At 46.2% G+C, this 27,914-nt stretch overlaps 2 protein-coding genes across 4 annotated transcripts in view; both read right to left on the bottom strand.

Moving 5' to 3' along the window:
- Positions 1–63: 63 nt before the first annotated feature.
- Positions 64–25,310, bottom strand: LOC121551177 (proline-rich transmembrane protein 2). Of its 2 annotated transcripts, none has more exons than XM_041863724.2 (5): positions 25,019–25,310; positions 11,369–11,621; positions 8,406–8,686; positions 7,688–7,820; positions 64–110 (listed from the first exon to the last, which is right to left on the bottom strand). In XM_041863724.2, exons 2-5 carry the CDS (start codon positions 11,535–11,537, stop codon positions 94–96), a joined length of 600 nt encoding a protein of 199 aa, XP_041719658.2. In that variant the 5' UTR covers positions 11,538–11,621; positions 25,019–25,310; the 3' UTR covers positions 64–93. The 2 variants fall into 2 exon arrangements, with proteins under 2 accessions (XP_041719658.2, XP_045079087.1); XM_045223152.1 differs by having other exon boundaries at positions 11,387–11,621.
- A 1,943-nt stretch (positions 25,311–27,253) lies between these two features.
- Positions 27,254–27,914, bottom strand: part of LOC121550353 (major vault protein) — a 28,045-nt gene continuing 27,384 nt past the window's right edge. For both annotated transcript variants that reach the window (XM_041862576.2, XM_041862579.2), the window contains exon 17: positions 27,254–27,779. In XM_041862576.2, the coding sequence (XP_041718510.1) occupies positions 27,651–27,779 (129 nt within the window). In that variant the 3' untranslated portion in view covers positions 27,254–27,650. The remainder of the gene's footprint in view (positions 27,780–27,914) is intronic.

The raw sequence follows: 27,914 nt of genomic DNA, 5'->3' as shown, positions 1-27,914 counted from the left end.
TAGTGTTTTGATTGTAGGAAAGGGGGAAAGTCTGGTTGGGATGGTTGTTGGTGTGCTGTCTTGCGATCTTGCTCCTGGTGTCCATGGTGACCCTCAGGATTTTATTATACCTAATAATAAAGAAAAAACACAAGGGTGTTTGCAAAGATGTCATCAATAATGTTATAAAGAACAAACACTGAAAACGGTCGGACTCAAACCAGCCACAGATAGAACCAGACACATCAAACGCAGGTTGGCATTTATTGGGATAAATCTTGTCCTAAATCAAATAAAATCAAATAAAATGTTATTTGTCACATACACGTGTTTAGCAGATGTTATAGCGGGTGTAGCGAAATGCTTGTACTTCTAGCTTCGACAGTGCATGTCACGATCGTCGAACACAGTGGACCAATGCGCAGCGTGATAAGTGAACATACTTTTATTAGGTTCACCACACGAAACAAAACAACAAAACGATAACGTGAAGTCCTTGGTTACAATACAAAACCAACACGGAACAAGATCCCACCAAAACACTGTGGAAAACAGGCTGCCTAAGTATGGTTCCCAATCAGAGACAACAAGCAACAGCTGATACTCGTTGCCTCTGATTGAGAACCACCCCGGCCAACACAGAAACACATGAGCTAGATAATCAACCTAGAACACAAAACACATAGAAACAACACACCCTTGCTCAACATAACAGAGTCCCAGAGCCAGGGCGTGACAGTGCAGTAATATCTAACAAGTAATATCTAACAATTTCACAACATATACCTAATACACACAAAACTAGTAAGGAATGGAATTTAAGAAAATATACATATATGGACAAGCAATGACAGAGCGGCATGGACTAAGATACAGTAGAATATTATAGAGTAGAATGCAGTATATACATATGAGATGAGTAGTGCAAGATATGTAAACATTATTAAAGTGACTAGTGTTCCCTTTCTTAAAGTGGCCAGTGATTTCAATAGGCAGCAGCAGCCTCTAATGTGCTAGTGATGGCTATTTAACAGCCTTGAGATAGAAGCTGTTTTTCATTCTCTCTGTCCCAGCTTTGATGCACCTGTACTGACCTCGCCTTCTGGATGATAGCGGGGTGAACAGGCAGTGGCTCGGGTGGTTGATGTCCTTGATGATCTTTTTGGCCTTCCTGTGACATCGGATGCTGTATGTGTTTTGGAGGGCGGGTAGTTTACCCCCGATAATGCGTTCGGCAGACCGCACCACCCTCTGGAGAGCCCTGCGGTTGCCGTACCAGGTGGTGATACAGCCCGAGAGGATGCTCTCAATTGTGCATCTGTAAAGGTTTGTGAGGGTTTTAGGTGCCAAGCCGAATTTCTTCAGCCTCCTGAGGTTGAAAAGGCTCTGTTGCACCTTCTTCACCACACTGTCTGCGTGGGTGGACCATTTCAGTTTGTCGGTGATGTGTACGCCAAGGAACTTGAAGCTTTCCACCTTCTCCACTGCGGTCCCGTCGATGTGGATAGGGGGGTGCACCCTCTGCTGTTTCCTGAAGTCCACGATCATCTCCTTTGTTTTGTTGACGTTGAGTGAGAGGTTATTTTCCTGGCACCACACTCCCAGAGCCCTCACCTCCTCCCTGTAGGCGGTCTCATCATTGTTGGTAATCAAGCCTACTACTGTTGTGTCATCTGCAAACTTGATGATTGAGTTGGAGGCGTGATTGGCCACACAGTCATGGGTGAACAGGGAGTACAGGAGGGGGCTGAGCACGCACCCTTGTGGGGCCCCAGTGTTGAGGATCAGAGAAGTGGAGATGTTGTTTCCTACCTTCACCACCTGGGGGCGGCCCGTCAGGAAGTCCAGGACCCAGTTGCACAGGGCGGGATTCAGACCCAGGGCCTCGAGCTTGATGATGAGCTTGGAGGGTACTATGGTGTTGAATGCTGAGCTATAGTCAATGAACAGGATTCTTACATAGGTATTCCTCTTGTCCAGATGGGATAGGGCAGTGTGCAGTGTGATGCGATTGCATCGTCTGTGGATCTATTGAGGCGGTAAGCAAATTGAAGTGGGTCTAGGGTGACAGGTAAGGTAGAGGTGATATGATCCTTAACTAATCTCTCAAAGCACTTCATGATGACAGAGGTGAGTGCTACAGGGCGATAGTCATTTAGTTCAGTTACCTTTGCTTTCTTGGGTACAGGAACAATGTTGGCCATCTTGAAGCATGTGGGAACAGCAGACTGGGAAAGGGAGAGATTGAATATGTCCATAAACACACCAGCCAGCTGGTCTGCGCATGCTCTGAGGACGCGGCTAGGGATGCCGTCTGGGCCGACTGCCTTGCGGGGGTTAACATGCTTAAATGTCTTAATCACGTCGGCCACGGAGAAGGAGAGGCCACAGTCCTTGGTAGTGGGCCTCGTCAGTGGCACTGTGTTATCCTCAAAGCGGGCGAAGAAGGTGTTTAGCTTGTCTGGAAGCGAGACGTCGGAGTCGGCGACGTGGCTGGTTTTCCCTTTGTAGTCCGTGATTGTCTGTAGACCCTGCCACATACGTCTCGTGTCTGAGCCGTTGAATTACGACTCCACTTTGTCTCTATACTGATGTTTTGCCAGTTTAATTGCCTTGCGGTGTGAGTAGCTACACTGTTTGTATTCTGCCATATTCCCAGTCACCTTGCCATGGTTGAATGCGGTGGTTCGCACTTTCAGATTGGCGCGAATGCTGCCATCTATCCACGGTTTCTGGTTAGGGTAGGTTTTAATAGTCACAGTGGGCACAACATCACCTATACACTTCCTGATAAACTCAGTCACCGTTTCAGTGTATTCGTCTAAATTATTTTCGGAAGCTACCCGGAACATATCCCAGTCCGCGTGATCAAAACAATCTTGAAGCGTGGATTCCGATTGGTCAGACCAGCTTTGAATAGTCCTTAGCACGGGTATTTTCATGTTTGAGTTTCTGCCTATAGGAAGGGTGGAGCAAAATGGAGTCATGGTCAGATTTGCCGAAAGGAGGGCGGGGGAGGGCCTTATAACCATCCCGGATGTTCGAATAGCAATGGTCGAGGATTTTGGCAGCGCGAGTACAGCAGTTGATATGTTGATAGAATTTCGTCAGCCTAGTCCTCAAATTTGCTTTGTTAATATCCCCTGCTACAATAAATGCAGCCTCAGGATATGTGGTTTCCAGTTTGCATAAAGTCCAGTGAAGTTCTTTGAGGGCCGTCGTGGTATCGGCTTGAGGGGGGCTATACACGGCCGTGACTATAACCGAAGAAAATTCTCTTGGGAGATAATACGGTCAGCATTTGATTGTGAGATATTCTAGGTCGGGTGAACAAAAGGACTCGAGTTCCTGTATGTTACTACAATTACACCATGAGTCGTTAATCATGAAACACACACCTCCGCCCTTCTGCTTCCCGGAGAGATATTTATTCCTGTCTGCGCAATGAACTGAGAACCCCTCTGGCTGGATCGATTTCGACAGAATATCCCAAGAGAGCCATGTTTCCGTGAAACAAAGTATGTTACAGGCCTTGTTGTCTCTCTGGAAAGAAATCCTTGCCCGGAGTTCATCGATCTTGTTAACCAAAGACTGAACATTAGCGAGTAGTATACTTGGAAGCGGTGGGTGGTGTGTGCGCCTCCTAAGTCGAACCAGCAGACCGCTCCGAGTGCCTCTCCTCCGCCGGCGATGTTTTGGGTCAGCCGCTGGAATCAGTTCAGTTGCCCTGGGGAGAGCAAACAAAGGATCTGCTTCGGGAAAGTTGTATTCCTGGTCGTAATGCTGGTGAGTTACCGCCGCTCTGATATCCAATAGTTTTCCCCGGCTGTATGTAATGATACAAAACACTTTCTGAGCTAATAATGTAAAAAATAATACATAAAAAAACAAGATACTGCAAAGTTTCCTAAGAGCTAGTCGCGAGGCCGCCATGTTCGTCGGCGCCACGTAAATTCTCACCTAGAGGCAGCTCTGCAGGGTGATCACTAGCTGGCCAAGCCACAAAGTCATAAAGTCAGATTTTAAACCCACACCCAAGAACGAACTACCACATTTGGGGCCCCTGGGCACCGACCTCCAGGGGGCCCCCCCACCCCTCCCAATAATTTTTGGGACCCCCAATCAAAAATAAAATAAGAAATATTTTTTTTACGATACAGCCAATTTTGACATTACGGCTAGTCCATCTAGCAGAAACAGCACAGCTCTGCCTCCAGGACAAGATTCCTCCCAATACATTTCAACCTGCACAACAAACAGACAAACAGAAAAACAAAAACAGATGTTAACAGAGCTACAATGTCCGGGATTCAATCCGATCGCGTTTGTAGTATGTGCAGCTTTTAAAGGCTGTTCGCGAAGACTGCATTCACGGAAAGTATTCAGACCCCTTTACTTTTTCCACATTTTGTTACGTTACAGCCTTATTCTAAAATTGATTAAATTGTTTTTTTCCCCTCATTAATCTACACACACAATACCCCATAATGACAAAGCGAAAATATCACATTTACATAAATATTCAGACCTTTTACTCAGTACTTTGTTGAAGCATCTTGGGCAGTGATTACAGCCTCAAGTCTTCTTGGGTATGACGCTACAAGCTTGGCACACCTGTACTTGGGGAGTTTCTCCCATTCTTCTCTGCAGATCCTCTCAAGCTCTGTCAGGTTGGATGGGGAGCGACGCTGCACTGCTATTTTCAGGTCTCTCCAGAGATGTTTGATCGGGTTCAAGTCCAGGCTCTGGCTGGGTCACTTAAGGACATTCAGAGACTTGTCCCGAAGCCACTCCTGCGTTGTCTTGGCTGTGTGCTTAGAGTTGTTGTCCTATTGGAAGGTGAACCTTGGCCCCAGTCTAAGGTCCTGAGTGCTCTGGAGCAGGTTTTCATCAAGGATCTCTCTGTACCTTGCTCCGTTCATCTTTCCCTCGATCCTGACTAGTCTCCCAGTCCCTGCCACTGAAAAACATCCCACAGCATGATGCTGCCACGACCATGCTTCACCGTAGGGATGGTGCCAGGTTTCCTTCAGACGTGACGCTTGGCATTCAAATCAAATCAAATCGTATTTGCCACATGCGTCGAATACTACAGGTGTAGATATTACAGTGAAATGCTTACTTACAAACCCTTAACCAACAATGCATTTTTAAAGATGTTTTTGTTGTTAAGTGTTAAGTAAAATAAATAAAAGCAAATAACTAAAGAGCAGCAGTAAAATAAAATAACAGTAGGGAGGCTATATACAGGGGGGTACCGGTGCAGAGTCAATGTGCGGGGGCACCGGCTAGTCGAGGTCATTGAGGTAATATGTACATGTGGGTAGAGTTAAAGTGACTATGCATAAATAATAGACAGAGTAGCAGCAGCGTAAAAGAGGGGGGTGGGGGGGCAGTGCAAATAGTCCGGGTAGCAATGATTAGCTGTTCAGGAGTCTTATGGCTTGGGGGTAGAAGCTGTTGAGAAGGCTTTTGGACCTAGACTTGGCGCTCCGGTACCGCTTGCCGTGCGTTAGCAGAGAGAACAGTCTATGACTAGGGTGGCTGGAGTCTTTGACAATTTTGGGGGCCTTCCTCTGACACCGCCTGGTATAGAGGTCCTGGATGGCAGGAAGCTTGGCCCCAGTGATGTACTGGGCCGTACGCACTACCCTCTGTAGTGCCTTGCGGTCGGAGGCCGAGCAGTTGCCATACCAGGCGGTGATGCAACCAGTCAGGATGCTCTCGATGGTGCAGCTGTAGATCTTTTTGAGGATCTGAGGACTCATGCCAAATATTTTCAGTCTCCTGAGGGGGAATAGGCTTTGTCGTGCCCTCTTCACAACTGTCTTGGTGTGTTTGGACCATGATAGTTCGTTGGTGATGTGGACACCAAGGAACTTGAAGCTCTCAACCTCTTCCACTACAGCCCTGTTGATGAGAATGGGTGCGTGCTCAGTCCTCTTTTTTTTCCTGTAGTCCACAATCATCTCCTTTGTCATGATCACGTTGAGGGAGAGGTTGTTATCCTAGCACCACACGGCCAGGTCTCGGACCTCCTCCCTATAGGCTGTCTCATCGTTGTCGGTAATCAGGCCTACCACTGTTGTGTCGTCAGCAAACTTAATGATGGTGTTGGAGTCGTGCCTGGCCATGCAGTCATGGGTGAACAGGGAGTACAGGAGGGGACTGAGCACGCACCCCTGAGGGGCCCCCGTGTTGTGGATCAGCGTGGCAGATGTGTTGTTACCTACCCTTACCACCTGGGGCGGCCCGTCAGGAAGTCCAGGATCCAGTTGCAGAGGGAGGTGTTTAGTCCCAGGATCCTTAGCTTAGTGATGAGCTTTGAGGGCACTATGGTGTTGAACGCTGAGCTGTAGTCAATGAACAGCATTCTCACGTAGGTGTTCCTCTTGTCCAGGAAGGAAAGGACAGTGTGGAGTGCAATAGAGATTGCATCATCTGTGGATCTGTTGGGGCGGTATGCAAATTGGAGTGGGTCTAGTGTTTCTGGGATAATGGTGTTGATGTGAGCCATGACCAGCCTTTCAAAGCACTTCATGGCTACAGATGTGAGTGCTACGGGTCGGTAGTCATTTAGGCAGGTTATCTTAGTGTCCTTGGGCACAGGGACTATGGTGGTCTGCTTGAAACATGTTGGTATTACAGACTCAGTCAGGGACATGTTGAAATTGTCAGTGAAGACACTTGCCAGTTGGTCAGCACATGCTCAGTGTACACGTCCTGGTAATCCGTCTGGCCCTGCGGCCTTGTGAATGTTGACCTGCTTAAAAGTCTTACTTACATCGGCTACGGAGAGCGTGATAACATAGTCATCCGGAACAGCTGGTGCTCTTCAGGCCAAAGAGTTCAATCTTGGTTTCATCAAACCAGAGAATCTTGTTTCTCATGGTCTGAGAGTCCTTTAGGTGCCTTTTGGCAAACTCCAAGCGGGCTATCATGTGCCTTTTCCTGAGGAGTGGCTTCCGTCTGGCCACTCTACCATAAAGGCCTGATTGGTGGAGTGCTACAGAAATGGTTGTTCTTCTGGAAGGTTCTTCCATCTCCACAGAGGAACTCTGCAGCTCTGTCAGAGTGACCATTGGGTTCTTGGTCACCTCCCTGACCAAGGTCCTTCTCCCCCTATTGCTCAGTTTGGCCGGGCGGCCAGCTCTAGGAAGAGTCTTGGTGGTTCCAAACTTTTTCCATTTAAGAATGATGCAAGCCACTGTGTTCTTGGGGACCTTCAATGCTGCAGAATTGTTTTTGCTACCCTTCCCCAGATCTGTGCCTCGACACAATCCTGTCTCGGAGCTCTACGGACAATTCCTTCGACCTCATGGCTTGGTTTTTGCTCTGACATGCACTGTCAACTGTGGGACCTTTATATAGACAGGTGTGTGCCTTTCCAAATCATGTCCAATCAAAGTGAAGGGGTCTGAATCCTTTCCAAATGCCAACTCAATCATGTGTCATATGTCAACTCAATCAGAAATTACCTTTAAATGGCGCATTGTTGACAACGCAATCAGATTGAATCCCGGCCAAGAAAAAAAATAAATAATAATAAGTACAACAACGGGCAGTAACCTAACCCACCACCAAAAATCAAGCACAAACACAGACGTGACCAAAAGCAGGATAGAACACACACAAACAAACAAACAAAAGCTGCACATAACGACAGACACAAAACGGCACTGCAACAAGAACTCGAGAGGCCACTCACTTCCCCAGTTTAAGACGATGGCCGCGATGATGATGATGACCCCGCCAACTAGCGAGACGATAGACAGCACCATTGCGTTCCGGCCCAGACGCCGCGCCCCGTCAACGTTCCCCAGCTGTAGGCTTTTCCTCGACTGGAGAATGGGGAGAAATTTTATTGATTAGGTTACAAAATGCTGGTAAGTTTCCCAAAATTCCCAGGTTGTCCAGAAATCCTGGTTGGAAGACTCCTGGAATCAGGAGGGAATAAGCAGGAAATCCAGGAATTTGCAATATGGGATTTCTGGAAAACCTGGGAATTTTGGGACCCTAGTTGGTAAATATAAAGGGACCACTGCATGAGGAACACAGACATGACATGTAAATAAATACACACAGTAAATCATTCACATACCCCTGCTTCAACATACACACACAAATAGACCCATGCATGCAGTCAGACAGACAGATAGACAGACAGACAGAGAGACAGACACACAGGCAAAACACACTGTGAAGACAAAAGGTTAAAAGTGGTGGGTGGCACTCCTATCTCTTCTGATCAGAACATTGGCCATCATTTTCTGTTCATTTCCCAGCAGGTGATCACTAACACACCACGGCCTCCCACTGCTTTCAGCTGTTCATCTTTGTGGTGTTTCTTAGATATCACACGCACGCATTCCATCACAGACAACACTTACAAACCCCCATGTCAAATACTTAAAAGTTCCACTCACCATAACAGAGAAGACGAGACCCACAATGTTGATGGGCCACAAGGGGCAGAAGCAGGACAGGATGGCCAGGATCAGGTAGTCTCTAGGGGGCTTGCCGTCGTCCTCCTCTGGCACGGTGCTGGGCTGACGGCTGATGGAAGGCCTGGGAGACCCTGCCCCATGACCCAGCAGGGACCCAGAGCGGCTTCCTTTCCGCACCCGGCCGTTGGTTGGTTTGGCGTGTCGCTTGGGGGATGAGATGGAAGATGTGGGCGAGGAGTCGGCAGCACACATTCCATTACCTGTAGTAGGGTGGGTAGAGGGAGGCAAGGAGAGGGAAGGAGGGAGGAAGAAGGAACGAGAGAATGTCCTCATCGTTTCATCACCAAAATCGGGAATACAGACATGATTCAACATCTATAGACGGGTTGGCTGACAACGTCACGAAACCTATGCGCGCATATAAATGTGGCTGGAAGGTGTGCGTTATTATGATTCTGAACGGTCAGATAACTAGCAGCAATGACAAGAAGCTGCCATTAGCAACGTGCATGCCCCGCCCACCTGAGGATCTGTCTTTTTCAGCCATCTATTTCCTGTGTTTTGAGTGGTGCAAAATCCACTTGTCACTTAAATCTCGCTGGATTGATTGCTTTCATTTTACTCCTGTGACTCTTTCATACTGTTGCTTGTGCCTGTCATTTTTTCCCATTAACATTACGACGGCAGAAATGTTTGTAATGACCTGTCAAACACCCCGGTAATGGGCTCAATGGAAAACATTGTCTTTCCGTTGCATCTATAAGAACGCTAAAGCTTCGTCTCGACACATCACAAGAATGAGAATAAAGATAACTTTGTTTTGATGGCTGTTCATTTTTTGTGGAATAGAAAAAAGTAATAATTTGCTGCAGTTGAAATTTTTACAAATTAAATGCGCTGAAATGAAAGCAACTTCCAAAAATGAACACGCGGATTATAGTGATATTGTGTCTGATCTCGCAAGCAATGTAAAGTATGTATAGCAGTGGAGGCTCCTCAGAGGAGAAAGGGGAGGACATAAAAAAGTTATCATTTTTAGATAAAACTATACTAAATATAATCACATGTCACCAAATCATTGATTAAAACACACTATTTTGCAATGAAGGTCTACAATAGCCTCAACAGAACTCTGTAGGGTAGCACCATGGTGTAGCCGGAGGACAGCAAGCTTCCGTCCTCCTCTGGGTACATTGACTTCAATACAAAACCTAGGAGGCTCATGGTTTTCACGCCCTTCCATAGACTTACTCAGTAATTATGACAACTTCCGGAGGACGTCCTCCAACCTATCAGAGCTCTTGCAGCATGAACTGACATGTTGTCCACCCAATCAAAGGGTCAGAGAATTAATCTAGTACTGAAAGCATAAACTACAACTAGCTAGCACTGCAGTGCATAAAATGTGGTGAGTAGTTGACTCAAAGAGAAAGACAATAGTTGAACAGTTTTGAACAAATTAATTTCTTCCAGAAGCAAGAGAGAGATTTCGTCATTTTTTTCCACTTTCAGTTTCACTTACTTAGCTAGCAAATTCAGCTAATTAGTTTAGCCTACTCAAACACCCTGTTCAAACAGAGGGATGTTATGTTAGCTAGCTGGCTATGACTATCCAACACAACACTGGAACTCTTCCAAGTCAAGGTAAGCTTTTGGTTTGACTAATTTATTGCCACCGGGTCCCGCCGGTGTAAGTGCTAAACTGCTTACTGACTGTACACTGTAACGTTACTGCATGATTGTAGCGGGTTTACTAACACGTTAGTTATATTAGCTATGTTGACTATGATGTTACTTTAGCTAATATGGTGACCACGATGTAGGCTGTGTGTAGCGGTTATGATATGGTTTGGCTTGGAAAGGTTTTTTCGCCTGGGCACATACAGCTGATGTGTTGTGCATTGAAGTCCACAAGCGAAGGGAAAAGGTGAGAGGAGGACAGCGAATAGATGCGAGAAGGAATACAACGTGGCTGCTATGAAAGTGATCAGGGGTGTATTCATTCCGCAAATTCTGTTGAAAAACATTTCTTAAACGGAAGCAAACGGAACAAAATGGGGATAAACGTACCTGAATTTGTCCAATAGAAACTCTTGTTTGCAACTGTTGGACTAATGATTACACCCTACATCAGCTAGATGCAGGCAAGAGTGTGCAAGGCTGTATTGAATGTGTCACTGTCTGTCCATGTGTCACTGTCTGTCTCCTCAAATTTTTCTCTCGACCTGTGCGCACCTACATTGTAAACTTTAATTCATAGGCTAGGTTGTAGAAACCTCATGATGGGTATAGTGAAAATTCGAGTATCATGTAGTAGCCTAAACCTATCGCTGTTACATTGAACTGGGTTAATGGAATATGAATGACAATAGAATGTAATAGAAATAAGGCCATGCTCATGAAAATAAATAATCGTCCTCCCTCATCTTAAACGGCACTGACCGCCACTGATGTATAGATAAGTGTAATCTAGAGCCAAGCGTGTTGATTTTTAATCCGAGGGTATCCTGTTATTGACACACTTGTTGAATTATGCCGCACAACCTGACAACAACAGTAATTAATGAGGCAGTCTAGATAGCGCAGGTGAGTGCAGGTAGGCCTAGAAAGAGGCACTGAAACCCCTTGGGGGGGGGGGGTTTGGGATTGAGTCATTGAAAAAATAAAGGGTGCTGAAGAGAAGAGAAGGCTATCTGTAAATCATGCATCTGTCTTCAGTGATTCCCGGACAGAGAGGGCAACACACTCAGGGAAATTAGAAGGGGAAGTGAGGGGACATCTCTAGAACACAAACATTCATAGATTCATAGATCACAAAAACAGAGTTGAGCTCAAAGTGTTGAGAGGGGTGTTAATTTGAAGTTGGGGTGGATGGGGGGAGGAGAAGGAGAGGGAGAGGGGGTGGAGGAGGATAGGGTAGAGGTTGTCTAATATTGATTTACTGGTTTCCATCTTCTCACTGATTACTGCCAAGTGGTCTTTGGATTCCGATTGGCTGGAGTCAGGGGCTGTCTCTTGGTGCTCAGCTCTGGTTGGCTGTAAGGTGATGGTCTGCTCCGGCTGCTGTTCTCCCTCCGCTCCACTGGGGACAGCGATGGTGTTGGAAGCCATGGCGGAATGTGGACGATGTTGTTGTCACTGGTAGTTTGGGTCTTTTTGATGATTGGTCTTGATTGGACTTTTGATCTTCTTCAACTGAAATGAACGGGGGAAATAGAGAACATAATTAATTTTACAGTTACTTGCATTGTGGTGTTATTGAATTACCAGTTCGTTAGTATGGAAGTCTTACAGCTCCTGCAATGTTCTGATCAACCATACAGTTTACTATAGTCCAGCATTTCTAAACATTTTATACAGGTATACCAGGGACCAGCCAGCAATCTATGGTTTTCTTCATTGGGGGACTGCTTAGATGAAACTTGACATTTTACCAAATCATAGTCAGCTAACCATCTGAGGGGCAGGTCAGCAACATCCAGGGACCATATAGGAAGGAAACTGCTCAGGGATTTCACCATGAGGCCAACGGTGACTTTATAACAGTTACAGAGTTTATTGGCTGTGATAGGAGAAAACTGAGGATGGATCGTCATTGTAGTTACTCCACAATACTAACCTTAGTGAAAAGACGGAAGCCTGTACATGTCACGATTCAGACAGACGACCAGAGGACCACAATTGCGTCACACCAGAAAGTTTATTAAACTTAAGGGAAAAGGGAAGTAGGGAGTGAATGAAGGCTCCAGGGGTAACAGGGATCCCGTCCAATGCGCTGGGTCTGTGCCCCCCCCCAGTGGCAGCGATGCGTCCTATGAAGCCGGTGGTGGGTGGTCCAGAAGTCCTGGGGGGGGGGGGGAGACACAGACACAACAGGGCGGAATGAAACCAGGCAGCAGTACAGTTCAAGGGAAATCCAAAATACGTAGTAGCAAGGCAGAAGGCTGGTCAGAGTTACCGGGATTGAAGAGTAGTCAGGAGTCGTAATGGCAGAAGCAGGTCTGGATCTCCTGAGGCAGAAGAGTATCCAAAAACAGGCAGGTCCGGGGTCACAAAACCAGGGTGAGCCAGAAGCGCGAGCAAACAGGTTCCGGGTGTGAGCTTTGCAGACGATCTGACACCGGAGAGCTGAAAGACAGGGCCTTAAATACTGGGAGAGGTAGTGGGTAATGCAGCGCAGCTGGCAGAGTAATTAGAGCAGAGCAGAGCAGGGACAGGTGGAGCTAGTTAGGCTGAGTAGAGAGAGTGGTGAGCAGAGTGGAAGAAAATTAAGGTGGTAACCCGGTGGAGTGAGAGGCTCATGACAGAACCCCCCAAGGGACGGCCCCAGAAGTCCCAAGAGCAACACCACGCCGGGCGGGAGGAGGAGCCGGAGGAGGGCTAGAACTCCTCCGAACGGTCCGAGTGAACGTCCTCATCCTCGGAGGAAGCCGGAGGGCCGTGGTCGGGAAATGGGACAGGTCCCGAGACAGGATCAGGCACAGGACAGGAAGCCGAGCGGGCAGGACGGTTAGGGACCCCTCTGGGGCGGCCCCCTACGGATTGCAGGTTGATCAGGATGCCGTTGGTGGAAAGCGGTGATGAGAGTCCTATCCACAATCCGACTAGCTGGCACCCAGGTCCTTTCCTCAGGTCCATAGCCCTCCCAGTCAATGAGGTACTGGAGACCCCTACCCCTCCGTCTGGACCGAAGCAGGCGGCGGACGGTGTAAACCAGACCACCATCGACGAGCCGTGGAGGAGGAGGACAAGGCGCAGCAGGGACCAGCGGACTCTCATGGATGGGCTTAATCTTAGACACATGGAAAGTGGGGTGCACCCTCAGGGAATTAGGCAGTTGGAGCCGGACAGCAGTTGGGCTAATCACTCTTATGATAGGGAATGGGCCAATGAACCGAGGTGCCAGCTTCTGCGACTCCACCCTGAGTGGCAGGTTCTTCGATGACAACCACACCCTTTGACCAACATGGTAGGTGGGAGCAGGAATTCTCCGACGGTTGGCCCCGGTAGTGTTGCTGGCAACGGATCTGAGGAGTGTGGCTCGGGCTTGTGACCAGGTGCGGCGACATCGACGGGCAAAAGCAAGTGCAGATGGGCAAGTAACCTCCTCTTCCTGGCTGGCAAATAGAGGAGGCTGGTATCCATAAACACATTGGAAAGGGGACATACCGATGGCAGAGCAGGTCAGAGAATTGTGTGCGTACTCCACCCATGTCAATTGCTGCGACCAGGAGTGGGGGTTGCGTGAAGTCATGCATCGCAGTGCCTTCTCGAGCTCCTGATTAGCCCGCTCTGACTGCCCATTGGATTGGGGATGGAATCCGGAAGTCAGACTGACTGTGGCTCCCAGCAGGTGACAGAACTCCTTCCAAAAAGCGGAGGAGAATTGTGGACCACGGTCAGAAACTACATCCTTTGGCAGTCCGTGGATCCGGAAGACGTGTTCCAGGACCACCTGGGCGGTCTCCTTGGCGGTTGGGAGCTTGGGGAGGGGAATGAAGTGTGCCATCTTGCTGAAACGGTCAACTATGGTGAGAATGACGGTCATGCCACTTGAAGGGGGGCAGCCCCGTGACAAAGTCAAGGGCGATGTGAGACCAGGGACGTCTGGGCACAGGCAGGGGCTGCAGCAATCCGGCTGGGGGCTGGCAGGACGACTTGTGTTGGTTGCAGATGGGGCAGGCTTGGACGAATTCCCGTACATCCTTCCTCAGAGAGGGCCACCAGAACCTCTGGGCGAGCAGGTTGTAAGTGCGGGTGGAGCCAGGGTGACAAGCTAGGCGGGAGTCATGTCCCCACTGAACGACCTGGGACCTCAGGTCTTCGGGGGACAAAAAGGCGGTCAGCTGGGCAAGTGCTGGGACCTGGCTGGTTACGGAGAGCCTCCAGCACCTGTTCCTCAACAGCCCAGGTCAGAGCTGCAACGATGCAGGGACTTGGCAGAATCGACACAGGGTCCTTGGAGGGGGTGTCATCCTTCTGGAATTGACGGGAGAGGGCGTCTGGCTTGGTGTTGCGTGATCCAGGCCGGTATGACAGAGTGAAATTAAACCTGGTGAAGAACAGGGCCCAGCGGGACTGCCTGGAGTTCAACCGTTTGGCCGTGCGGATGTACTCCAAGTTCTTGTGATCGGTCCAAACGAGAAATGGAATGGTGGACCCCTCCAGCCAGTGACGCCACTCCTCCAAGGCAAGCTTCACAGCCAGCAGCTCACGGTTCCCTATGTCGTAATTGCACTCAGAGGGGGACAACCGACGTGAGAAAAAGGCACAGGGATGGAGCTTCCTATCCTCCGCAGCCCACTGAGAAATCACAGCACCAACTCCCACATCCGAGGCGTCCACCTCCACAATGAATTGCCGGTCCACATCAGGCATCTGAAGGATGGGAGCGGAGGTGAACCTCACCTTGAGGGTACTGAAGGCTTTGTCGGCTGCTGGGGTCCAGGTGAAGGGTTGCTTGGTGCTGGTTAGAGCAGTGAGAGGGGCAGCAACGGTACTGTAGTTCCGGATAAACTTTCTATAGAAGTTAGCAAACCCCAGAAACTGTTGCAGCTTCTTTCTGTTCTCCGGAACTGGCCATGAAGTGACTGCTGATACTTTGGCAGGATCCATTTGGATACTTCCCTCTGCCACTATGTACCCCAGGAAGGCCACTGTCTTGACGTGAAACTCACATTTCTCTGCCTTGGCGTAGAGGGAATTCTCCAGAAGACGATGAAGGACTTGCTGGACATGGCGGGTGTGTTCAGACAGGTTTCTGGAGTAGATTAAGATGTCATCCAGGTAAACGAAGACAAACTTGTTTAACATGTCCCGCAGTACATCATTCACTAGAGCCTGGAACACAGCAGGAGCATTGGTGAGGCCAAAAGGCATAACCAGATACTCGTAGTGGCCTGTTGGTGTATTGAATGCGGTTTTCCATTCATCTCCCTCCCGGATCCGCACTAGGTGGTAAGCGTTTCTGAGATCCAACTTGGTAAAAACAGTGGCTCCCTGGAGCAACTCAAAAGCAGAGGTGAGCAGAGGCAGAGGGTAACGGTTTTTCACTGTGATGTCGTTGAGTCCCCTGTAGTCGATGCAGGGGCGAAGAGATCCGTCCTTCTTCCCCACAAAGAAGAAGCCAGCACCAGCAGGAGATGAAGATGAACGGATTAATCCTGCGGACAGAGAGCCATTGATGTAGTCCTCCATGGACTTTCTTTCAGGAGCAGACAACGAATAAAGACGACCCTTTGGAGGGGCTGTTCCAGGGAGGAGGTCGATGGCACAGTCGTACGGTCGGTGAGGGGGCAGAGATGTGGCTCTAGCTTTGTTAAACACCTCTCTGAGACCATGGTAGCATTCTGGGACATTGGAGAGGTCAGGAGCGGAGTTAGTAGGTACTGGCCGAGGGGGTAGTGCGGCAGCAAGCAGGCAGGTTCGGTGGCAGTCCTCTCCCCACTCCCTGATCACCCCGGTCACCCAGTCGAGCTGAGGGTTGTGCCGGCGGAGCCATGGGTAACCCAGGATGAGGGGTTGGCCTGGAGAGGGGAGCAGGTGAAACTGGATAGTTTCTTGATGGTTTCCGGACAGACCCATCGAGACCGGGGCCGTGACATGAGTGACCGATCCGAGTAAGTGTCCGTCCAGTGCCCGGGCAGGAATAGGAGGTGTCAAACGGAGGTTCTCCAGTCCCAGTTGGCGTGCCAGCTTGATGTCCATTATGTTGGCTTCGGCGCCAGAATCCACCAGAGCAGCCAGGGTGTGAGTTGAGTCAGAGAGGCGGAGGTGAACTTGCAGCAGGGGTTTGCGGTCGGAGGACTGGATGGTCATTGAACTCAACCGGACTCCCCCTATGCCCGGTGAGCTTCGGCCCTTTAAAGGGCAGGTTACCACCACGATGTCCATCACCTCCACAATAGAGGCAGAGGTTAGAGGTGAAGCGTCGCTGGCGCTCTGCAGGAGTGAGAGAGGCTCGCCCAATCTCCATAGGCTCAGACTGATCAAGCTGACCTGGGTGAGTGGCAGTAGATGACAGGAGCCCAGTCGGATCTCTCCGAATGCCGGTAGTAGGTGGACCTTGGCGCCCCCTCTCACGACGACGGGTCTGTATCCTTCTGTCGATCCTGACAGTCAGTGCGATGGCTTCATCAAGAGTGGAAGGCAGTTCATGGGAGACCAACTCGTCCTTGATATAGTCAGCCAAACTATGGAAGAACGCGTCCACCAACGATGGTGTGTTCCAAGAACTTCGTCTAGCCAGGGTTCGGAAGTCGATGGAATGGTCTGCGACTGTACGTCTGCCTTGTCGAATACTGAACAGTTCACGAGACGCCTCTGCGGTTGGTGAATCCAGGTCAAACACCTTCAGCATCTCCTCAGCAAACCGGTCGAAGGTTGCACATGCGGGGGTTTGACGTTCGAACTCTGCTGTTCCCCAGAGTCGAGCTCGGCCCGTCAGGTGAGTGATGGCATACCCAACTTTAGCCCCCTCCGTGGCGAAGGTCCTTGGCTGCAAGGAGAACTGAAGTCGGCAGCTAGTCAGGAATGGCCGGACCTGGGTTGAATCGCCGTTGAACCGCTCGGGGTTTCCAATCTTGGGTTCGGAGCAGCGGCTGCAATGACCGGGGCAGGTAACTCGGGGGCAGGGCTGGTGGGCAGACTGGCTGGGGTCAGGTTGGTGAGGAGTTGAATGATCATGGCGAGTTGTTGTTGCTGCTGCTGGGACTGCTGCTGGTGCTGCTGGAACTGCTGATGCTGTTGGTGGCCGACCTGAAGCAGAGAGGTGATGTCGCCGCTCATGCGGCCTAGCTCTCTCTCAGTGTGTTCCAGGCGTAGCATGGCGGTGGGTTGCTCAGGTTCTTCGGTTTCCATGTCGGGGGAAGTGTGCGCTGAGTCCATGATGGTCAGATCGTACTGTCACGATTCAGACAGACGACCAGAGGACCACAATTGCGTCACACCAGAAAGTTTATTAAACTTAAGGGAAAAGGGAAGTAGGGAGTGAATGAAGGCTCCAGGGGTAACAGGGATCCCGTCCAATGCGCTGGGTCTGTGCCCCCCAGTGGCAGCGATGCGTCCTATGAAGCCGGTGGTGGGTGGTCCAGAAGTCCTGGGGGAGACACAGACACAACAGGGCGGAATGAAACCAGGCAGCAGTACAGTTCAAGGGAAATCCAAAATACGTAGTAGCAAGGCAGAAGGCTGGTCAGAGTTACCGGGATTGAAGAGTAGTCAGGAGTCGTAATGGCAGAAGCAGGTCTGGATCTCCTGAGGCAGAAGAGTATCCAAAAAACAGGCAGGTCCGGGGTCACAAAACCAGGGTGAGCCAGAAGCGCGAGCAAACAGGTTCCGGGTGTGAGCTTTGCAGACGATCTGACACCGGAGAGCTGAAAGACAGGGCCTTAAATACTGGGAGAGGTAGTGGGTAATGCAGCGCAGCTGGCAGAGTAATTAGAGCAGAGCAGAGCAGGGACAGGTGGAGCTAGTTAGGCTGAGTAGAGAGAGTGGTGAGCAGAGTGGAAGAAAATTAAGGTGGTAACCCGGTGGAGTGAGAGGCTCATGACAGTACAGAATACAAATATTCCAAAACATGCATCCTGTTTTCAACAAGGCACTAAAGTAATACTACAAAAAATGTGGCAAAGCAATTCACTTTTTGTCCTGAAGACAAAGTGTTATGTTGGGGCAAATCCAATATAACACATTTCTGAGTACCACTCTCCATATTTTCAAGCATTGTGGTGGCTGCATCATATTATGGGTATTCTTGTAATTGTTGGGGAGTTTTTCAGGATAAAAAAGAAACGGAATGGAGCTAAGCACAAGCAAAATCCTAGAGGAAAACCTGCTTTCCACCAGACACTGGGAGATGAATTCACATGTCCGCAGGACAATAACCTAAAACACAAGGCCAAATCTACACTGGAGTTGCTTACCAAGAAGATGCAGTTTTGACTTAAATCTACTTGAAAATCTATGGTAAGACCTGAAAATGGTTGTTTAGCAATGATCAACAACCAATTTGACAGAGCTTGAAGAATTCAGAAAAAAATTATGGCCAAATGTTGCACAATCCAGGTGTGGAAAGCTCTTACAGACTTACAAAGAAAGACTCACAGCTGTAATTGCTGCCAAAGGTGCTTCTACAAAGTATTGACTCAGGGGTGTGAATACTTTTGTTAATGAGATATTTCTGTATTTCATTTTCAATAAATTAGCAAACATTTCTAAAAACATGTTTTCACTTTGTCATTATCAGGTATTGTGTGCCTCGACACAATCAGATCTGTGCCTCGACACAATCCTGTCTCGGCACTCTACGGACAATTCCTTCGACCTCATGGCTTGGTTTTTGTTCTGACATGCACTGTCAACTGTGGGACCAGGTGTGTGCCTTTCCAAATCATGTCCAATCAATTGAATTGACCACAGGTTGACTCCAGTCAAGTTGTAGAAACATCTCAAGGATGATCAATGGAAACAGGATGCACCTGAGCTCAATTTCGAGTCTCATAGCAAAGGGTCTGAATACTTATGTAAATAAGGTATTTCTGTTTTTTATTTTTAATAAGGTATTTCTGTTTTCGCTTTGTCATTATGTGGTATTGTGTGTAGACTGATACTTTTTTTTTTTTTTAAATACAAGGCTGTAACGTAACAAAATGTGGAAAAAGTGAAGGGGTCTGAATACTCTCCGAATGCAGTGTAGGTATGACAGCCTCTGGGAATGTAATAGATGTTCTTCAAAGAGATGACATTTTTTTAAGAGAACACGTTGGTTACAACTATGCAATACAATAAAGCAATAACACAGCAAGGAGTAGGCTATGGCTGAAGACCTGCAATGTTAGACAGAGTAAATGGCAGAGGAAAAGGCACTTCTCTTATAACTAGTCTGTGTTATAATCAAGGGTTGGAACCGGTTAAGGGAACAGAACCGGAAAATAAGGACATTATTTGAGGAACAGAACCCAAACGGGTTAAAAAAAAATCCATACAAGATAGGGAAAAATAACTTCATCCACCCCCCCCCCCCCCCAAAAAAATGGTACATTGACAAAACCAAACCAAAACTCCCACTTCTTCTTTCATTAAAATCTCCATATCTCCCTTCTCAGGCTCTAGGGCCTAAGAGGATGGTACGGCTTGTGACAATACTCCATGCAACTCCTCCGCCAAGAAATGTTTCAGTCCCAGGAACCGGCTCTGCCGCATCCACAATGATATCTATTTGGCCACCTCATTCTCTTTCACCCTTGTCGGGCATTCCAAAGACGTGGCTTCATGGTTCCCAACACAATTGCAACATGTCACATTTTCATCACTTTTAAAACACATGATATGATCTTTTCCACAACTTGGACATCTTGGCTTTTCCCTTCTGCAAACACTTGAAACATGTCCAAAAGCTGAGGTGACTACCTCATGAAGCTGGTTGAGAGAATGCCAAGTGTGCAAAGCTGTCATCAAGGCAATGGGTGGCTATTTGAAGAATCTCAAATATAAAATATATTTTGAATAATTTAACCCTTTTTTGGTTACTACATGATTCCATATGTGTTATTTCATAGTTTTGATGTCTTCACTATTATTCTACAATGTAGAAAATACTAAAAATAAAGAAAAACCCTATAATGAGTAGGTGTGTCCAAACTTTTGACTGGTACTGTATATATTCACAAAAATATATATGGGGGATTGGAAATGATGCAATTACATTGATGGAAGCTATAATCTATCTGCAATATTAAAGCTGATCTACCCCCTAAAAAATATATATATATACAGTACCAGTCAAAAGTTTGGACACACCTACTCATTTATATTTCATAGTTTTGATGTCTTCACTATTATTCTACAATGTAGAAAATAGTAAAAATAAAGAAAATCCCTGGAATGAGTATGTGTGTCCAAACTTTTGACTGGTACTGTATATATATATACATATATATAGGTTCCCTTGTAGGATGTCATGTGGTCCTCTGTAGCTCAGCTGGTAGAGCACGGTGCTTGTAACGCCAAGGTAGTGGGTTCGATCCCCGGGACCATGCATGACTGTAAGTCGCTTTGGATAAAAAGCGTCTGCTAAATGGCATATTATTATATTAAGTATCTGATTCCTCCTTAAGACAAGCCACACCCCTCCTATCTGCACACCTCTCTCAGCCTTTGGTCGCGTTCCAGGCTGACTACATTTCAGACGCCTCACAAGGTCTCACAACGCCTGGATAGGTGTTTTAAATATCTGCTAACCACATCATATGATCGAGCAACCTGATGCCTGAATGCGCAGTCGATGATGTGGCACGCAGCCATTGGTTGGTGAAACGCAACATCTGCAATGTAGTCGGCCTGGAACGCAAACAAAGTCTTCTGACAGGTGACGTCACACCTACGTAGTGCTAGTCCCTTACATAAGATACACAACCTAAGTTAACTAAGTTAGACAACCACATATCACAGTCACTTGACTGACCAAATCTGACATAAGAAAATTATGTCAAGCCTCTTATCATTTTGAATAAGGATTAGTCAGTATCGAACAGAGAAAGGCTGGGATTCATTCCAACCCGCCATAGAGACAGAACCATTGGATCACTTGTTTTGGTTTTTGGTCTCAGATGCAGGAATTGCTGAAGAACTGCAACATTTACTTGGAGCTAACTCTGCAACTAGCATGCTGGGTGATTTGAAAAGTCATAGTCAATCGATCAATAATATATACTGAACAAAAATATAAACGGAACATGTAAAGTGCTGGTCCCATGTTTCATGAGCTGAAATACAAGATCCCCCCCACCAAAAAAAACTTTATTTCTCTCATATTTTGTGCACAAATTTGTTAACATCCCTATTAGTGAGCATTTATCCTTTGTCAAGATAATCCATACATCTGACAGGTGTGGCATATCAAGAAGCTGATTAAACAGCATGATCATTAAACAGGTGCACCTCGTGCTGGGGACAATAAAAGGCCACTTTAAAATGTGCAGTTTTGTCACACAACACAATGCCACAGATGTCTCAAGTTTTGAGGGAGCGGGCAATTGGCATGCTGACTGCAGAAATGTCCACCAGAGCTGTTGCCAGATAATTAAATGTTAATTTCTCTACCATAAGCCGCCTCCAATGTCATTTTAGAGAACCGGCCTTACAACCGCAGACCACGTGTAACCACACCAGGCCAGGACCTCCACATCCGGCTTCTTCACCTGGGGGATCGTCTGAGACCAGCCACCCGGACAGCTGGTGAAACTGAGGAGTATTTCTGTCTGTAATAAAGCCCTTTTGTGGGGAAGAACTGATTCTGATTGGCTGGGCCTAGCTCCCCAGTGGGTGGGCCTATGCTCTCTCAGGCCCACCCATGGCTGTGCCCCTGCCCAGTCATGTGAAATCCATAGATAAGGGCATAATTAATTTATTTCAATTGACTGATTTCCTTCTATGAACTGTAACTCAGTAAAAATTTTGAAATTGTTGCTTGTTGCATTTATAGTTTTGTTCAGTATAATAATACTCTTAGCAAAAAATTGTATCTTTAATTTACAATCTGTAGAAACTATGAGAATAGAAAGGTTCAGAACTTTTGTGAAACATCACAGCACAGTGGAAAAGTATATGGCAGCTATAAATCAAAACTGGATGGTCTTCAGATATAGATGGGAGGGGTTGAGGGTAGCTGAAGGCTGGGACTAAAAACAAACAAAAATATGTAAAATATACTGTGTCCGTAAAATGTATATAGTTAGGGGAAAATAATAAATAAGGAAAATATATTTAAAAAATATGTATGTATATTTACAAAAATATATATATGGGGTATTGACAGGTAGCTTAGTGGTTAAGAGCGTAGTGCCAGTAAGGTCGCTGGTTCTAATCCCCGAGCCGACTAGGTGAAAAATCTGTCGATGTGCCCTTGAGCAAGGCACTTAACCCTAATTGTTCCTGTAAGTCGCTCTGGATAAGAGTGTCTGCTAAATGACTAAAATGTAAATATTGGAAATGATGCAGACAATTACATTGATAGAAGCCGCAATATTAAAGCTGATCTACCCCCCTCATAAAAATATAGAAATAACCCACCATGGCAGTGTCTTTATTGACAATATTAATCCTGTACACACACTACTAATTATGAAAAGTGCACACTGGTTGAATCAATGTTGTTTCCATATCATTTCAATGAAATTACGTTGAACCAACATTGAATTGACGTCTGTGTCCAGTGGGCTGGTAGTAGTTGTAGGTTTTTTAGACAGTACCCAGGACCAGTCTGTGAGTTCATTTGACCATTGGAAAAAGATCTACTGCGTAAATACTGCAATGCGGGTTTGATTGAATTGAGTCCAAACTCTTAATGAAATTATAATTATTATAAACACAGTTTAGGGTGGGGATGGTTTGAATTCCCCAAGCAATCAACCTAACCTGGCTCTTACATCTTGTCTACAAGACAAACTTACACACCTTCCCTCACTTCCTTAATTAGGCAGTGATTTAATTAGCCCTTCCCTGCAGTCAAATGGCAGAGTGGCCTAATGGGTGGAATGTTATTAATATTTTATAATTATTTATATTATTTATATTCATAAATTGGGTGTTTCTATGTCAAACGGTTTTGTTATATTTCAGTTTTCTGTGATGTACAGTATATAAACTGTAATATTGCAAACTCCAAATGTAATACATTTCAACTCTATATCTGACATGGTACAGGTATCTTCTTATTTTTTAAGCCCATAACCATTTGTGTGAGGTGTATACTTTTGTTTCAAACTAGATTTGTTTAAGACTACCAAGAAACACTCTGTGTGACCCTGATTTAGCCCACTGCAGTAAAATGTTAAAGGTACGTTGTAGACAAGCGCATTGCACTGTTGACAATGCACCTCTTAAAGGCAATGTTCCAGACGCTTGTGGAGATCACATTCATGGTAAACACTGTGGATTTTGGCTTAAGCTTAAATAAAAGCTTTGTGCAGGTCTGATTTCTTTATCCCGCCCCTTCTGCTTTTCATACCGCACCCGCCTGCTACCACCCGCTTCCGCAGGAACTGACCACAGTCCTGCAATGTTATTTTAGGTGTATGTTACACAGCTTGCTTTGCAGCCCCGGTCACAGCAATTTTGCCGGCCTAGGCAAGATCGAAATGCGCAAAAATAGCCTAAGAAATCGGAGGATAAAATATCAGAGATTAGTGCTTTTTGAGGTCGGTTCGGGTTCTTTCTTTTTAAAATATAATTTACATTTACATTTACATCATTTAGCAGACGCTCTTATTCAGAGCGACTTACAAATTCACGGTTTTCGGTTTCGATATACACTACTGTTCAAAAGTTTGGGGTCACTTAAAAATGTCCTTGTTTTTGAAAGTAAAGCTATTTTTTTGTCCATTAAAATAAATTAAAATTGATCAGAAATACAGTATAGACATTGTTAATGTTGTAAATGGCTATTGTAGCTGGAAACGGCTGATTCTTAATGGAATATCTACATAGGCGTACAGAGGCCCATTATCAGCAACCATCAGTCCTGTGTTCCAATGGCACGTTGTGTTTGCTAATCCAAGTTTATCATTTTAAAAGGCTAATTGATCATTAGAAAACCCTTTTGCAATTATGTTAGCACAGCTGAAAACTGTTGTGCTGATTAAAGAAGCAATAAAACTGGCCTTCTTGAGACTATATTTTACATTTACATTTTAGTCATTTAGCAGATGCTCTTATCCAGAGCGACTTACAGTTAGCGCATACATTATTTTATCGAACCCACAACCCTGCCGTTGCAAACGCCATGCTCTACCAACTGAGCTACATCCCCTGCCGGCCATTCCCTCCCCTACCCTGGACGACGCTGGGCCAATTGTGCGCCGCCCCATGGGTCTCCCGGTCTAGTTGAGTATCTGGAGCATCAGCAATTGTGGGTTCGTTTACAGGCTCAAAATGGCCAGAAACAAATAACTTTCTTCTGAAACTCGTCAGTCTATTCTTGTTCTGAGAAATGAAGGCTATTCTATGCGAGAAATTGGCAAGAAACTGAAGATCTCGTACAACGCTGTGTACTACTCCCTTCACAGAACAGCACAAACTGGCTCTAACCAGAATAGAAAGATGAGTGGGAAGCCCCGGTGCACAACTGAGCAACAGGACAAATACATTAGAGTGTCTAGTTTGAGAAACAGGCGCCTCACAGGTCCTCAACTGGCAGCTTCATTAAATAGCACCCGCAAAACACCAGTCTCAACGTCAACAGTGAAGAGGCGACTCCGGATGCAGACCTTCTAGGCAGAGTTGCAAAGAAAAAGCCATATCTCAGACTGGCCAATAAAAAGAAAAGATTAAGATGGGCAGTCTGAGATATGGCTTTTTCTTTTTCTTTTTGACATGCTCTCCTCTCCCTGCCCTCCATATCTTTTTCTCTCGTGTACAGGTGTAAAATGCAGAATGGACAAATTACTGGTGCATTCTCTCTCTCACACGCCATAGTCTGCATGCACACACAATGATGACACACCCACTTTAAACCGCACATGCAGTGCATACTGTACACTACAGATAGCAACATATGAACTAAATCACATAGAAACCGCATGCTATCCACCTACCTGATCTTATTGAGTGACATTAAACATTATCCTTCATATTTTGCTTTTCTTGATCACAATTCCAAATATTACAGAAAAAGCAACGTGTAGTAAAAAATAGAAAATATGACAAGTTCAGTAGGCTACGATTAAAATCTGCACCCAGAATTCGTCGAATTCTCTTTTTCTTTTGATACAGGCTATAGTAAACGGTAACGGTAAAATTATGCTACAGACCACGCGCTGGGATGTCAGATTGCGCTCTTGTGCTTGCTATGTTGCTACCTCATCATCTCTCTCTCTCTCTCTCTCTCTCTCTCTCTCTCTCTCTCTCTCTCTCTCTCTCTCTCTCTCTCTCTCTCTCTCTCTCTCTCTCTCTCTCTCTCTCTCTCTCTCTCTCTCTCTCTCTCTCTCTCTCTCTCTCTCTCTCTCTCTCTCTCTCTCTCTCTTGTTCAACGGCGCTGCAAGATTGAGGAGAGGGAGGGGGAGGCTGGGAGGGGGAGACAGGAAACTCCTATGCCCGGAGGCGGGTAGAAAGGAGGCGAGAGAGGGAGAAGTCAACGCAGCACATGCAATAGAATGCTTTCGCTCGCTTTTCTCTCTCACCCCGCTTTCCGTTATTTTTTTTCTTTCAGGCTCTATTTCTCTGATGGGGCAAATAGTAGACCAACGCGCCACTTGCGCCGTCCCCATACCAATTTAGCTAGCCATACCGCCTCAAGCATTCCTTTGTAGCTGGTGCACTGACCGATTTATGTAGGCCTATGTTTATTCCTGTAATCATGTGGGCAATATTGTTGACAGTATTCACCAGCAATTGAAAAGACAGTGCATGCTTGGCTATTATTTGGTCATTTCTGTCCCAACTTTGCTCATGGCACCTGAGGTGGAGATATACAGTACCAGCCAGGCCGAGCCATGAGGGATACTTTAGCGAAGTGTTGTATGCTAGCGACGTCCTGTGGACATAAATCGTACACGCAACACAAACATAAAAAATACAGTAGAGTTACACAAGGGACCTACCTCCTGTATGTAGGCCAAGTTATAGTGATTCTGTTTACTCTTTGGACAAACAAAACATTCATCACGTTACCAGCTACCTGCAACTAAACCACATTTTGTTCTACGTATTTTACATGGTCAAATATACATTGGGATGGTCGAATAGACTATCAAATCGAGGAAAAATCTGTGCTAAAATATCCAGTGGTCTTCTAATAAAAATTTAACCAGTATCAAATCATTGATTAAAGGTGCAATCAGTAATATTTGTAATGCTGTCCAATGGTCATTTCAATTAATGATATACATTGATATGATACAATTTGAGAGTTGATGAATATCTCAAGCTCTTGCCATCCCTCAGCTTTCTAGCAAACTAAGTGGCGGGGCAGCCATTTGGCTGAGAAACCAATAGAAGATTGTGTCATAAATAAACCAGGCCGGAGCATGTTGCTTAATGTTATTTTATTACTCACTACTGCATGAGCTACACACAAAAGAGTCAGATGAAGAGTTCGATTCATGGTGGTTATTGCAAAAATATGGTTTATTCAAATGGATTGAGACACTTCATCCAGTGTTTGTTGATGTCGTTAAGTTGCGTCAATTCAAATCTGGTATAGGAACAAAAAGAGGTCAATACACGTCTTCTAAAATAGACTATTATTTTAATTAATGCAAACACTTGAATTGGTAAATATGATGTTCGTATATACGGGCCCACTGAATAACCACGCAGGGCAGTCAGAGAACTGAGCCATTGTTATAAGTTCTTCTTTAAATACTCTGACAGAGATAGTTCCTGCTCCATGCAGGCCTATCAGAGTAGAGACTGAGCGTGGTTTAGACTTACTCAGCCTATCGTTGGCGCACAGGCTGGTCCCAGCCCCTTGGCGCTTCACTGTTGCCAGGCATTAGTTGTTATCTCCACAACTTGTCTCGAGTCAGCAACCTCAGACATAGTCTGTTCCTCTCCACTGTAGCAGAACACATGTCCTTGAGCGGTTTAACAAAGAGGCAGTGTGTGTGTGTATGTGAGTCACAAGTCTTATCTCATCCTACCCCCTAACGGTTCCCCACATTAATCACAGCTTGTTATATTAAACAATATATATCAGTATAGTACAAACCTATTATGTTTAATCATTAATGTATTCTTTCTAAGCTAGGCATCACATCTAGTTATAAGAAAATAGATCCCCACAATGTGTGTAAAGACAGACCATGGATACAAACAGACATTGACACTGATTAAGGTTTTGCGGAAAATTAATGCTTTAATTTCTTTGATAAATGGATCAACAAATGAATTAAAGAAATTTGCATCAACCTCAAAAGGAGAACAAGAAAATATTCCTTACTATCCAGGATTCTAGTTAGTATAGATATGCAACACATGGAGTGGACAGCACTTTATAGGGCATCAACGGCACCAAACAGATTCGTAAAAAAGGCATGTAAACCAAGGGAACGTTCACTTGGACGTCTTTAGTCAGACACACATCTATGTGTACACACACACGTCAGAATAATCACCACAGTACAGTCATCCATATCATATCCCTAATTGTCAGTTACTACGTCAGACAGTGCATAAACATTCTCCTCCTTTTTTTCCCCTCCTCCTTTTCCTATTCTCTTCCTCCTCTCACTGGCCCTGGCTCTGGCTCTGAGATAGAGCTCCCAGAAGGCCGTTGGCCGTGCTGAAGAGGTTGATGGGAGAAGAGCCGTCTGTGATCAGGGTGGAGTTCAAACCCAGAGACTGGAGCAGCTTGACCTGGGAGAGGGTGGGGGAGAAAGGGAGGGAGCGGGGAAAAGAGGGGAGGGATGGACAGAAAGGGAGAGATTATTCATTTAATATGATAATTTATCCTTTCCGTTATAACTGATTGAATAAGATCCTGTGTTCCAG

This window comes from Coregonus clupeaformis, chromosome 10, assembly GCF_020615455.1.
Source record: "Coregonus clupeaformis isolate EN_2021a chromosome 10, ASM2061545v1, whole genome shotgun sequence".
NCBI lineage: Eukaryota > Metazoa > Chordata > Actinopteri > Salmoniformes > Salmonidae > Coregonus > Coregonus clupeaformis.
This window is presented reverse-complemented; position numbering and strand designations above follow the sequence as displayed.